At 40.9% G+C, this 12786-nt stretch overlaps 1 protein-coding gene across 7 annotated transcripts in view; it reads left to right on the top strand.

Annotated features, from left to right (window-relative positions):
* GTDC1 (glycosyltransferase like domain containing 1) overlaps positions 1-12786 on the top strand; it is a 277533-nt gene that overhangs the window by 246935 nt on the left and 17812 nt on the right. For 6 of the 7 annotated variants that reach the window (XM_044978281.1, XM_044978287.1, XM_044978284.1 and 3 more), the window contains one exon: positions 2011-2120. The exons of the other annotated variant lie outside the window; for it this stretch is intronic. In XM_044978281.1, coding sequence (XP_044834216.1) covers positions 2011-2120 — 110 coding nt within the window. The remainder of the gene's footprint in view (positions 1-2010; positions 2121-12786) is intronic. 7 annotated transcript variants of the gene reach the window in all.

Here is a 12786-nt window from a genome sequence, read left to right as displayed (position 1 = left end):
GCAAATTCCAATTAGCACTCCTGACAAATCAAATAAGGAGAGCAAAGACTCTCCCACAGCTAACATTTGTCCTGGCATTTTCAACTTTTCCTGGTGCTCAATGTACTTCCTCTGCAACCTTGCCAAATTCAGTCTAGGGTGCAGTTCATGTAGCACGCAAGGTGTCACCAAGCCACATGTTTAACCAGGTTCTCTACGGTGGTATTCTCCAAAGATTTAGCTACTAGCTGGTATTCTTCGCTCCCCGTTAATGTCTAAAAATGATCAAGACCAAAGTAAAAACAAGGATTTTGTAATAAATTTCTTTGGGATTGGGTAGCACCCACCTCTCACGAGCATGCCCTGGTTGAGTGTCTGTGCCTGCACTCTTGGTTTGTGGTGACCTCTGGTGGTGGTTTCTCAAGCAGGTTTTCAATGACTCAGCCCTCCAGCCGAGTCTCAAACACAGTCTGTATGTGAAGCAACCAGACCCCTTCTGGTAAATACAGACTACCAGTACCCCTCTGTTGTTATCTCTGTAGCCCTCCCTGGGTTCAGTCTTTAAACAGTTCCAGCCCAGGTATGGGGCCGTACCCACCAGTGCTTCCTCCCTGGACCATTGTCTTCCTGCAGCCCTCCCTGGGCTCAGTCCTTACTCAGTCCCAGCAGCCAGCCAGGAGCCCCTTTGTGCTTCCCCTGTCCCTGACAGTAACTGATCTGTCCGTGGTCCTACTGCTCCTTGAGCTAGCCAGGAACTCAGTCCTCACTCCTCCACTTCCAGGCAGAAACTGACTGACTCTGGCCCTACAACTCCTTTTATGTGAATCTGCTGGGCCCTGATTAGCTGCTCCCTGCAGCTTCCCTCATTGGCTACTTCCTCACTACCACTGTAGGCCTTTTACTCCTCTCTGGGATGGGATGTGGTAGGACCCTGGGGCCTCCAGCAGGGAGCCACTGGGCCTAGTACAACCTATCACGGCGATTGTATTAATTATGTTATGTAATGTATGTTATGTAACTATGTGCATACTGTTTACAAAGGTATTCCATTAATTTCAGGCTGGATGCTGACATCTTAAGCAGTACCTCATTAGATCTCTTTTGGCATTATAAACAAAGCTGATAATCAATACCACTGAACCACTTCTTTCCTCCTGATAATGGCAAATCAACTCGAAGCACTCCCATGTATAGTAATCTGAAACATTAAAAAAAATTAATCGGTACATGTTCTGAGCATGTTCTGTTAATCAATGGCCACAATTTTACTTTGTGAGGGCTTCATGTTTGACGTGCCTCTGTTTAAAGTATAATTTTAAAAAGCTGATTTTAAACATTTTTCTCAAATACATGGCTACATAATTGTTCTAGGTTTATATTGTTTGGTACCATTATGTTTGTGGGAGAAAGGGCTTTTGAATGATACCCAATTTGACCCATTTTTGATGACACTGCATTATCAAAATGTCCACCAACCAGAGGACCTGGAGCTGCAAGGAGGGGAGAAAGCGATTCCCCACCACAACGCAGAGGGTGACACCACTGAAAATATTATTCTGTAGATTTTTACTAATCAAATAACCCCTCCCTTATCTTTCTATCATTAACTTGCCCATTGAATACACGTGCTCCCTGACTAAAAAATGAGGGTGCTCTCAGTGTTGTCTGTTAGTATGGCAGAGATATGGTTATAGCTGGGTGAAATAAATATTGAAATCTATATGCCATCTAAGTTGTTAATTTAAAGAGTGAACACAAAGTCTCAGAAAGATGGGCCAGGGAAAAGGCTTAAGACTCTAACAAGGCTGATTTGTATTCTTGAATCCTAGGCTGAGGAAAATAAAAGTCCATATGGCATAAGCCATCATGCAGGATGAGTGAGCAGAGGAGGAAGTCATGCTTAGGGGACTGAGCCTGAGGTCCCCAAAACCAAAAACAGAGGTTATGATAAACCTTACTCTGATAAGGTAAAAAGTTTTCTACAAATAAACATAACCTAATTCAAGGTAAATTCTGTTTGTTTATTTCAAGGGAACATGATAAAGACCCTGAGAGTTTCTTTAAAGTATTGCTGAAACTTAAAGAGATGGACCTACCTTTTCATATGTCTGTCCTTGGAGAGACTTTCACTGATGTACCAGGTACCTTTTTGAAATATCTAATTCTTCAGGTGGCATAAGCCAGACAAGTCTAGAAGTTATGATGTTGGTAAATTACATAGTAAAACAAAAAGATGCTGGTATGTTATCAAATCAAATAGTTATATTAAAAATACTTCGCTCTTTGATATTACTTGAGAGTATAAAGCCATTTATTTATTATATGTGTTCCATGCTATGCATCTATATGGATGTAAAATATATAGATGTAAGAGATTGGATAGTTCAGAGAATTATTAATGAGATACAGAGACTTTCAACTCTAGGTCACTGGTCTGAATTCTGCCCTGACCAAAAGTCATTACTATTTATTTGGTGGCAGTTTGGCTTATATGAAATAAGTGCAATGAGTCTCAGTTCATTTCCTAGTGGACAAGTGTTAACATCGTAAAGACTACTATAATAACTGGCACTAATTGTTAGCATAATCAGCAGAAAGGACTAGCCGTGGATGACAATGGAATTAACTATCTTCTCACCCTAAGAGTGGTCCCTTCAGGTTATGCTCAAGTCATATATTTACATACATACAGAGAGAGAGAGACAGAGTATGTCGGATATTCAGCTGGTGTGAATTCATGTAGCTATTGACTTCAGTGGAATTTTGCCAGTTTAGACCAGCTAAGGATCTGGTCTGTAATATTTCTGCACAGTCATTTGAAATGTCTGAAATACTGCTATTGTTGTTTGTTATAATTGATGTGCCAACTAGGTGCTTGGGCCTTAGAGGGAACTTTTGTTTACTTGAATAAACATACCCCAAGTTTATTGCAATTTATGTTAATGTATTTTTTTTCTATTTCTGTGTCAATTGCTCTACATACTGTTTAACCTCTGACCAAGTTTTTGTTCTCCACATCCTTAGCTAATAGAATTGTGACCTTGTGGGATGCTTCTGGATATTTGTTGAAATTTAGCCCCAAAACCTACTTGGTTTTACATTTTCTGCAATTGCCCTGCTTTAAGTCGTAATTGTTTTCTTCTTGGAGATTTTCAGGTAGAGGCACTAGACACTAATTTAGATTGAATCTAGGGATCATTTACATTATGACCATGTCTTTATACCAATTATATAATACAATTGGTATAAAACTGGCATAAAGACTTGGGGCTATATTCAAAAAGGGATTTAGGCTCTTCAGGGCCACTTTAGCTGCCCAAATCCCAGAATCAGGCCCCACTGGGATTCAGAAAGCCCCTGCTCAGCTCCCCCTGAATCCTGTTGGTGCCTAAACTCTCCTAACACCTAAATTTTTGCATTAAGAGTTCCCTATGTTTCTGCCTCTGCACATACGCACTGCAGCCCTATGCCAGGCACCTGGATGCCTAAGTCGCAGAGCAATGCATGAACTGGGGGAAGACAGGAGTTTCTCCGCGTAACTTGTCAGTGGAGTGTGTTCAGACCTCACCTGCTGGACTGGGCCCCTACAGAGAAGCTCACACACAACCCAAAGATTAGTGTGCTCACTTGGGATGTGGTAGACTCCTGGTTCAATTCCCCTCATCACCTGAAGGGGAGAAGGGATTTGAACAGGGATCTGCCATCTCTGTGGTAGGCACCCTAGCCACTGGGCTATGGGATATTCTGACGGGGGGCTCTCTCCATCTCTCCTGTTAAAGTTGTTCCACTGTGGATAAATAGTTTCAAAAGTAATTGGAGCAGAGGGAGTGGATCCTGGATCTTTTACCTCCCAGTTGAATGCTGCCTACTGGTTAGAGCAGAGTTATTTTCATGCTTGCGCTCTCTCTCTCTCTCTCTCTGACCCAACGATTCTTTCATTATTTATCCACAGTGGAGCAACTTAAACATTGGGCAAGAGAGAGAGCAAGCATGAGGATCCAGTCCCCCTGCTCCAATTACTTTTTGAAATTATTTAACCACAGTGGAACACTGCAACTGGAGAGACTGACTGTCAGACTATGCCAGATCCATCAGAGGGAACCTGGACTTAGGCACCTATTTCTGAGAGAGGGGCAGGGCTTATCACTTACCTCTCAGCTTGGCATCTCTCATTGGTTATCATAGATGAGAAGACACCTAGTGTACTGACTTTTGTGAATACCATTCTAAGGCACCTGTCTCTCTCCGTTCATTGTATTGGGAGCCTACAAGTGCCAAAGTCAGGCTTTGTGAATCCCAGTGGTTTTTTAGGTGCCTAAGTTTCCTTGTGAATGTACCCCTTGAGCAGAAATAGACTTCAAGCACTTAGTGTGATGATCCTAACCGGAGCGTTTGTTATGCTGCCAGAGGCTGGCCCGCTTGCAGGCTAAGAGGCTACTACTACCATCATCCTTAGAGGTAACAAAGATCATGGGTTCCATCCCCAGTGATGAACCAAGGTGAGACATTATGTTATATAGCTAATATATTTGAAATGCTACAAAAACAGTCCAGTTTTGCGCTCTGACAATTAATGGGATGCACAAGGTATTTCAAATATATTAATCTAATTCATTAACATAAGACTGATCTCTATCTAGGGTACTAATATGACTCCTTTGCCCTAATATTCAACAGTCTTTAATGTTTTTATCCTCACAACACTTCTGTAAGATAGGGAAGTGCCATTATTCCCACTTTACAGATGGGAAACTGATGCACAGTGAATAAATGACATACTCAGGGTCATACAAGAAGTCTGCAGTAGAGCAGGGAAATGAACCAAGGCCTCCCAAGTCCCAGGGTAGCATTTTAACCACTGGACAATTCTTCCTTTTTTTTTTCCTTAGCTTTCATATAAAGTCCGATCCAGCACCCATTGAAATCAGTGAAAGACTCTCACTAGTTTGAGTGGGCACTGGATCAGGTCCATAGTTCATGCTTCCAACTGTCCCACAATAAAGACAGTCTAATTTATAACACTGTTTGCATCTCAGTGTAATCCCAATGCACTCTCATTTCACATCAGCATCAATCACCCTGGTGTGGCATATCTGTCTAGACAGATAATGGCCTGGAAAGGAACATTCTGCAGCACATTTAAACCAGGATCCACCAACCTCCCACCTTCAGTTACTCCTATGGCAGGATCAAGGTCACTGATCATCAAAGGTGAAATGACATGCCTTTATGCAAATTCTACATAAGTCACCATCTTACATCCAAAATCAGTAACAGAATATAAATAAATATATACAATTTAAGCTAAGTAGTTAAAATCAGTACGTCCCTAATCCTGAGCGTTCCCAACTCCGCCATTGGAAGTTAAGGATATCAGCACTAAAGCTGGTCAGAAATTCTCTGACAGAATGTTTTTCCCGTCAGAGAATGCTGATTGATTGAAATAGAAATGTTTTGTGAAGACAGTGTAGTCTCCATCAGAAATCTGCCTGCTTTCCTGCCAGCTCACCTGCCCAGCTCCTTAGCAACCCATCTGGTGACCTGCTGGGGAACCCAAGTTTCCAGGCTCCCGGGTCCTTGGCAGCCTGCGTGGTGGGCTTACAGGAAGCCTGAAAACCCTGAGAGCCACAACTCCAAAGCTCTGTGGCCCCCGGGCTTCTGGCTCCCCTTCAAGCCAACAGGCAGGATAATGGGGAACTGGGAGCTTGTAGGCCTGGGAGCTAGCTCCCTATCTACCAGGCTCATAGCTTCAGGGAAGCCACCAGGTAGACTGCCCCAGACCCAGGGCTTTATTCTACTTCACAAAGTCTTTCAAAATATTTGGTTTTCATGTCAAATTGAAATGAAAACACATTTCAAATGATCCAAATTCTGTGTGAAATGGAATTACTTTTCTCTGTATAGCTCTAATCAGCACATCTATGAAGATGCTCAACATCCCCCAGAACCAGGATCTTGTTGCCTAGTTAAGGCAGGATTCTGTATTGGCCTTTGTTATAACTGATAAAAATACTAACACCTAAAGCTGTGTAAAATACCTCTTTCTTTGTGCTTTTGACTTTAATAGGATCTTCAAAGTAGCAGGGGAGAAATGGAGCCTGAAACAGAGATACTGTATTTAAAATAAATTTTAAGGTTAAGAACTTCTGTGGAGAGCTTCTGGTTTATGTCTATCATGAAACAAGTCACTAATCTTTAATATTTGCATGTAATACTCTTCTGCACTTTGCTCCTTTTCCTGGCTTGTGAGGACGACTGTTCTGTATAAAGTTTTAACACAATTCAAAAAGAACTGGAGCTAATTCTGACTCTACACAGCTTATGTTGAACATATTATACAAATAAACAGTAAGAATAATCAAATCCTATTTGGGGAGTATATGCAGTTAATTAAGTATCTTTTTTAAACTAATGATGGGTGAACCTCAAAACATTGGTAGTTTGGCTCACATATATACCTGCGTTGTATATTTTCACCTCTTGGGTCTGTAAAATTGGGCTTGAAACAATCGGTCTTAGAACAAGCTTATTTGTCAGATTTCTAGTATTTCCTGCTTCCTGTTCAACCAGAAATATCACAAGAATAGTCTTCTTTCTAGTATTCTGGCACTTCCTCCTCTGGTCCTAATAAGAAATTAATGTGGTTTAAAATAACTTTTTGTGGACCACTGAAGTTGTTCGATTTCATTTGAGCATTAGGTGAAGATTGTTGGTCCCATTCTTCTGTGTTGGGTTGTTGGGTTTTTTTGCCCAGTTCTTTTTATTATTTATGAAAGCCTGTTCTCCAAGGCAAGTCTTCAACAGAGATTCTCACTTGTGCGCTTAGAGATCTCTGGCACAGGAATTTGGGGCACTCTTCAGAGAGAAAGAAAAATACAAATTTTTACTGTACAGTACAAAATGCTTCACTAGCCACATGAAGGCAGTGTGCCTTGCACTCTGGCTGAGACAGAAGGAGTATGACTTATCCTTCATAGAATCATAGAATTAGAAGGGATCGTCTAATCTAACCCCCTGCCAAGATTCAGGAATTGTTGTGTCTAAACTATCCAAGACAGATGGCTATCCAGCCTCCTTTTGAAAAATGTGGGTTATATTTTCCTAGTGGCTCCAAGAGGAGTACTGGCTACTGTATCATTTATCTGCATTTTTCAAGGTGAGTCTTTTCTTTGGTTTTCTGTTAACCATTTTGTTTCACTTTCTCCACCAGTGGAATGAGGAACAGGACAAGCAGTTACACTGATATCTGGACCAATGACAGGTCTCTAACAGCACTCAGGCTTCTGTATAGTTTCTGTCATTGGTATTGACGCGAACCAGCATGTCTAGAAATATAGAAAAACTCATGAACCATAGTGATGGGAGCAATATAGAAGAATCTAATGACATTCAGGGCACCTTGCAAAGCTCATCTTTTCCCCAGATATTTGAAAATGGGGGGAATAATAAGCATGGAGAATTTTTGTGGGGAAAGGGCGAATTGAATTTTTAAGTTTCCTGTCTTACTACTGGTGGTTTATATTTACCCATACTACTTCACTTAAGATACGTTTTTAAATTCTGTCTAGGGTACCTACAGCATATGGATAATTGTCCTCTTTTTAGCATTTTTATAAATCTAAATAAACAAATATAGAAACCGTTGTAACCATCCTGGCTAGAAAGGGGTGCTATATATGACGCAAGAGCTAGGAAACTCACTTTCTGATGGCATACAGCACTTGGTTTTAGCACTGATCGACTGACATATTGGATCTTAAAATCACAACATTATTATTATCAAAAAGAAAAATTATTTTAAATAATGTTGAGATTTTAAAGTGTGTCTGGTAAAATTGTTTCCTTTCCTGAGTTAGACTAATATAAGAGGAGGGGTGAAAAGAGTAGCACCAGTTTCTAAGGTAATTTTTCTGTAAAATATGTGACACGTACAGAATATATGATGGTGTCCTGTGGAGACAAATTTTATTGGCAGTCATTTTGGAAGATGCTGCATATCTTATTTGTAGCTTCTTGTGGTGAAGAGACTCACTAGCCAGTGTGCTGCCTTCTGGCTACGAAGGGCATTGCAGGGTTTCATCCTCTGTCGTCCTGCTGACCAGATCCATCTATGGTCCCTTTTTGACTTGTGACTCGGCCCTCCAGCCATGTCACCTTTTGTCTCATTCCTTTTGGGATAAACCAGGATTTTCACCCAATAGTCTTTCTGGCCTCTAGTGTCTGGAGTCTTCTGGCTAGTCCTCCCAGTGAGACTGGAGGGGAACCCAGTCCCTCCCTCTAACATGGGTTCCAGCTCAGGGACCTTTGTGGTAAGTGGTTAAGTTCTGTCTGGTCAGACTTCTTGCTTCTTTCCTAGCCTACTTCCTACAAAGTGTCCACCTTCCCCTCCAGGGGTTCATATGCTCAGCAAGAGTCTGCCCTAGGGTCCAGCCCCTAGTCTCAGTATTCAAGGCACCAAAAGAGAAGAAAGTAAATTAACAGAAATAAGGAGTGGTTCCAGCTTCTCTCTCCTACCTGGATCCTCCTGCAGTCTGTATTATTGCTCAGTGTTCACAGTCAGTCCAGCGTAGCTTGGTTTTATCATCTCCCAGAAAGGGGCACTGTAGGGTCAGAGGTCTGTCCACCTCTGCAGTCTGGGGCCTTATGAACTGAGCTTCTCCCTTTTGTGAGCTCTTCCTCCAAGATTGGCATGCATCACAGATGTGGCATGGTGGGGCTGCCTGAACCCAAAGCTGCTCTTTAACCCTTTCTTGCCTGGTTTTGGGGTTGTATACACACACTACTGTACAGCATGAGTAGTGCATATGATCCCAAATTCATACCAATAAACATAATATACACACCTAATTTTTTTATTGTCTCTCTATCCATTCATCCTCATATATAAATCTCTATCCATTCATCCTCATAAATAAATATAAAGGGCAATGTGATGAAATATGATTCATCACTATGGATTTGAGGGGCTGTATTCCCCGTGAATGTCATATGTAGGTCAGCCCTAACAAATGCCAATAAAACTTATGGCACATACTTTACTGACAATTTATTTAAAGAGTTTTTCAGGTATTGTAAAGGAATTTAAAGGTATTGTATTTTATATCCTCTCATTATAAGACTAAATTCCTTTAGTATCACAAGTTCCTATTTTATATGCTTTGGAGACAGAGGAAAAAATATAATTGATACATTTTATAGAATACCTTACTAGATGCCCAAAAAGCCAAAATCCCACTATCAAGGAAGAAGGCCATACTAGTAACAACCTGTTTAGAGGCAACAAGAAAGCAGCTATACAAAATTTAAATATATATTGTGGTAGACCCAGACCAGCTGGGTACAGCAGAGTAGTAGAAGGCAGATATACTGGCCACTGGATAAGCAGTTTTCTGTTCCCTGGCTGACCAGAGTGGGGGCTGCTCCAGGCTAGGGTGGACACGTGACTCCAATTACCTTGCAAAGAGTCAGGTGAGGCCGTTAGGCTAATGTGAACACCTGACTCTAATTAACCTGTGAAGAGTCAGGTGAGGTCATTAAGCTAATGTGAACACCTGACTCTAATTAACCTGTGAAGAGTCAGGTGAGGTCATTAAGCTAATGTGAACACCTGACCCTAATTAAGGCCCCTCTGATACTGTAAAAGAGCTCACTCCGGTCAGGCTGGGGGAAGGAAAAGGGAGCCAGAGGAAAGGAAGTGAGACTGAGGGGCTGGGTAATGAAGACACCCTCAAGCCACTGGAAGGGAGAACTAAGGTAAGGGTGAAAAAGGCATTAAGAGAAAGAAGTGGGAGAACTGTGGGGAAGTGGCCCGGGGAAGTGGCACAGGGAAATGTAGCAGCTCTGGCAGTGAAAGGTCGGCTGCCAACAGCTGCTGCCACTAGGGCCGGAACCCAGAGTAGAGGGTAGGCCCAGGTTCTCCCCAACCTGCCACCACAGAAACACCTCCTGGGAGGGGAAAACAGGCACCTGTCAGGACAGGAGGCTAAACTGTTCTTGAATAAGCCCATAGGGACAACAGAGACTGTGGGAGTTCTCTCACCAACCTCCTTGCTACCTTATGATGAAAAAGGCTCAGTAGACTGTAACCTTGGCCCTAGAGAGAAAAGGGCTACATGGAGGGTTGCAGTGAGCCTCTGAAGCTAGCATAAACCACCTGGAAGCACAGGATCCACGGAGACAAGGTCGGAACTCTGCCACTATATATATACATTTTGTATAGCTGCTTCCTTGTTGCCTCTAAACCAGGTTGTTTATATATAACAAATGGAAGAAAGGAGAAGTTGATAGGAATGAATATCAATCAGAAGATAGGAATTGAAGAGAATTGATAAGGGAAGCAAAGAGACACAAGGAGAAATCTATGGCTAACAGAGTGAAAGCTAACAAGGAGTTTTTAAAATACATCAGATACAAAAAGAATCCTTACAATGGTATTGGTCCATTAGTAGATGGAAATGGTAGAATTATCAATAATAATGCAGAAGAGACAGAGGAGTTCAATAAATATCTCTGTTCGGTATATGGGGAAAAAACAGATGACACAGTCTGAATATATGGTGATGATATTCTTTTCGTATCATGAGTATCTCTTAGGCATATTAAACAGAAGCTACTGGATAAGTATAGAATTGTCATCCTGACATTGATCCCAGACAAGATAATGGAGCAGCTGATATGGGACCATAGGTGCTAGAACTAGACATGCTGGGGGTGCTGCTGTACCCCCTGGCTTGAAGTGGTTTCCATCATATACAGGGTTTATAGTTTGGTTCAATGGTTCTCAGCACCCCCATTATACAAATTGTTCCAGCACCTCTGTACAGGACTCGATTAATAAAGAATTAAAGGAGGGTAATGTAATTGATGCAAGGCAACAGGGGTTTATGGAGAGTAGATCCCATCAAGCTAACTTGCAATCTTTTTTTGGTAAGATTACAAGTTAGTAAGTGTAATAGTAATAAAAGTAATAGTGTTGATATAATATACTTAGACTTCTGTACGGCATTTGACTTGGTACCACATGACATTTTGATTAAAAAACTAGAGCAATGTAAAATGAACATGACACACATTAAATGGATTAAAAACTAGCTAACTGATAGGTCTCAAAATGTAATTGTAAATGGGAAATTGTCATCAAGCATGTGTGTTCGCAGTGGAATTCCTCGGGGATTGCTTCTTGGCCTTATGCTATTTAACATTTTTATCAGTGACCTGGAAGAAAACATAAAATAATCATTGATAAAGTTTGCAGATAACATGAAAATTTGGGTAGTGGTAAATAATGAAGAGGACAGGTCACTGATTCAGACCAGTCTGGATCACTTGGTAAAATGGGCAGAAGTAAACAATATGTGCTTTAATATAGATAAATATAAGTGTTTACATCTAGGAACAAAGAAAGTAGGCCATATTTACAGGATTGGGAACTTTATCCTGGGAAGCAGTTATTCTGAAAAAGATTGTGGTGAATAATTAGCTGATTGTGAGCTCTCAGTATGATGCTTTGGCCAAAGAGCTTAGGTGATCCTGGGATGCATACACAGGGAAATCTCAAGTAGGAGTAGAGGTTATTTTATCTTCATATTTGGTACTGGTGGCTGGAATACTGTGTCCAGTTCTGGTGCCCACAATTCAAGAAGGATGTTGATATATTGGAGAGGGTTCAGAGAAGAGTCACAAGAATGGTTAAACGTTTAGAAAACACACCTTACAGTGATAGACTCAAAGAGTTCAATCTAAAAGAGAAGATTAAGGGGTGACTTGATTACAGTCAATAAGTATCTGTCTGAGGAACAAATATTTAATCGAGCATAAAAATATATAACATGATCCAATGGCTGGAAGTTGAAGCTAGACAAATTCATACTGGAAATAAGGCATATTTTTTTAACGTTGAGAGTGATTACCCATTGGAACAGTTTACCAAAGGATCATGGTGGATTCTCCATGACTGACAATTTTTAAATCAAGATTGGATGTTTTTCTAAAAGATCTGCTGAAGGAATTATTTTGGGGAATACAGGAGGTCAGACTAGATTATCACAATGGTTCCTTCTAGCCTTGGAATACTTAAATGAATCAATGAGAATCTAAGAATAAAAATCTAAATAATCACCTATTTCAGTGAACAATATTTCAGGACCTCCAGAACTAGAAGCAAGTGTTGTGTATCCCACTGGAAAGTTTGGGAATCCTTTCTTTCCAAAGTTGATAAAACTAATTTCTAGATGTTAAGGCAAACAAGATATTGGACCTTAAATTTGTCAATGGGCCTCAGACTAATGTGCCTGGGACGAGAATTTCACATTAGGAGAAAGAAGGAAACAGTAAGTTTTATGACTCGTGTATTTTTTTTATTTATTTATTGGGTGGCACTGAAGAGAAATGAGTTGCTTTGTTTTAAAGCAACAGTTTGTACCCTAGTTGTGACCAGAGGCTTCACTTTGGAGCAAATTTCTTCGTACCCATCCAATCTTTGATCTCCATGTTGAGATACTAATAAGATTATGAATTTGTGATAAGTAGCTGCCTGAGCTAGTGTTTTTACTAATGGGTATTCTTCTCTGCTAGGGCATAGGCTGAAACCACTAACACGTTTTACATAGACTGTCAAATCACCATCCGATGGTAATGGCTTTTGATCAGTGGCTGGCTGGCTGGATTTGAACTGATGACCTAGAATTGAAAGGTGACATCCAATTTGAAAGACAAGTTAATTTAGAGCAGAGTTTTTCAGATTGTGTCATAGCATTAACAGCTTTTGACGAAACATTGTCTCTTGGACCCCCTTTCCTCCAAACTTCC

Source organism: Mauremys mutica, chromosome 10 (genome assembly GCF_020497125.1).
Source record: "Mauremys mutica isolate MM-2020 ecotype Southern chromosome 10, ASM2049712v1, whole genome shotgun sequence".
Lineage (NCBI taxonomy): Eukaryota > Metazoa > Chordata > Testudines > Geoemydidae > Mauremys > Mauremys mutica.
The sequence above is the reverse complement of the archived record's forward strand: the minus strand, read 5'-3'. Positions and strand labels throughout refer to the sequence as shown.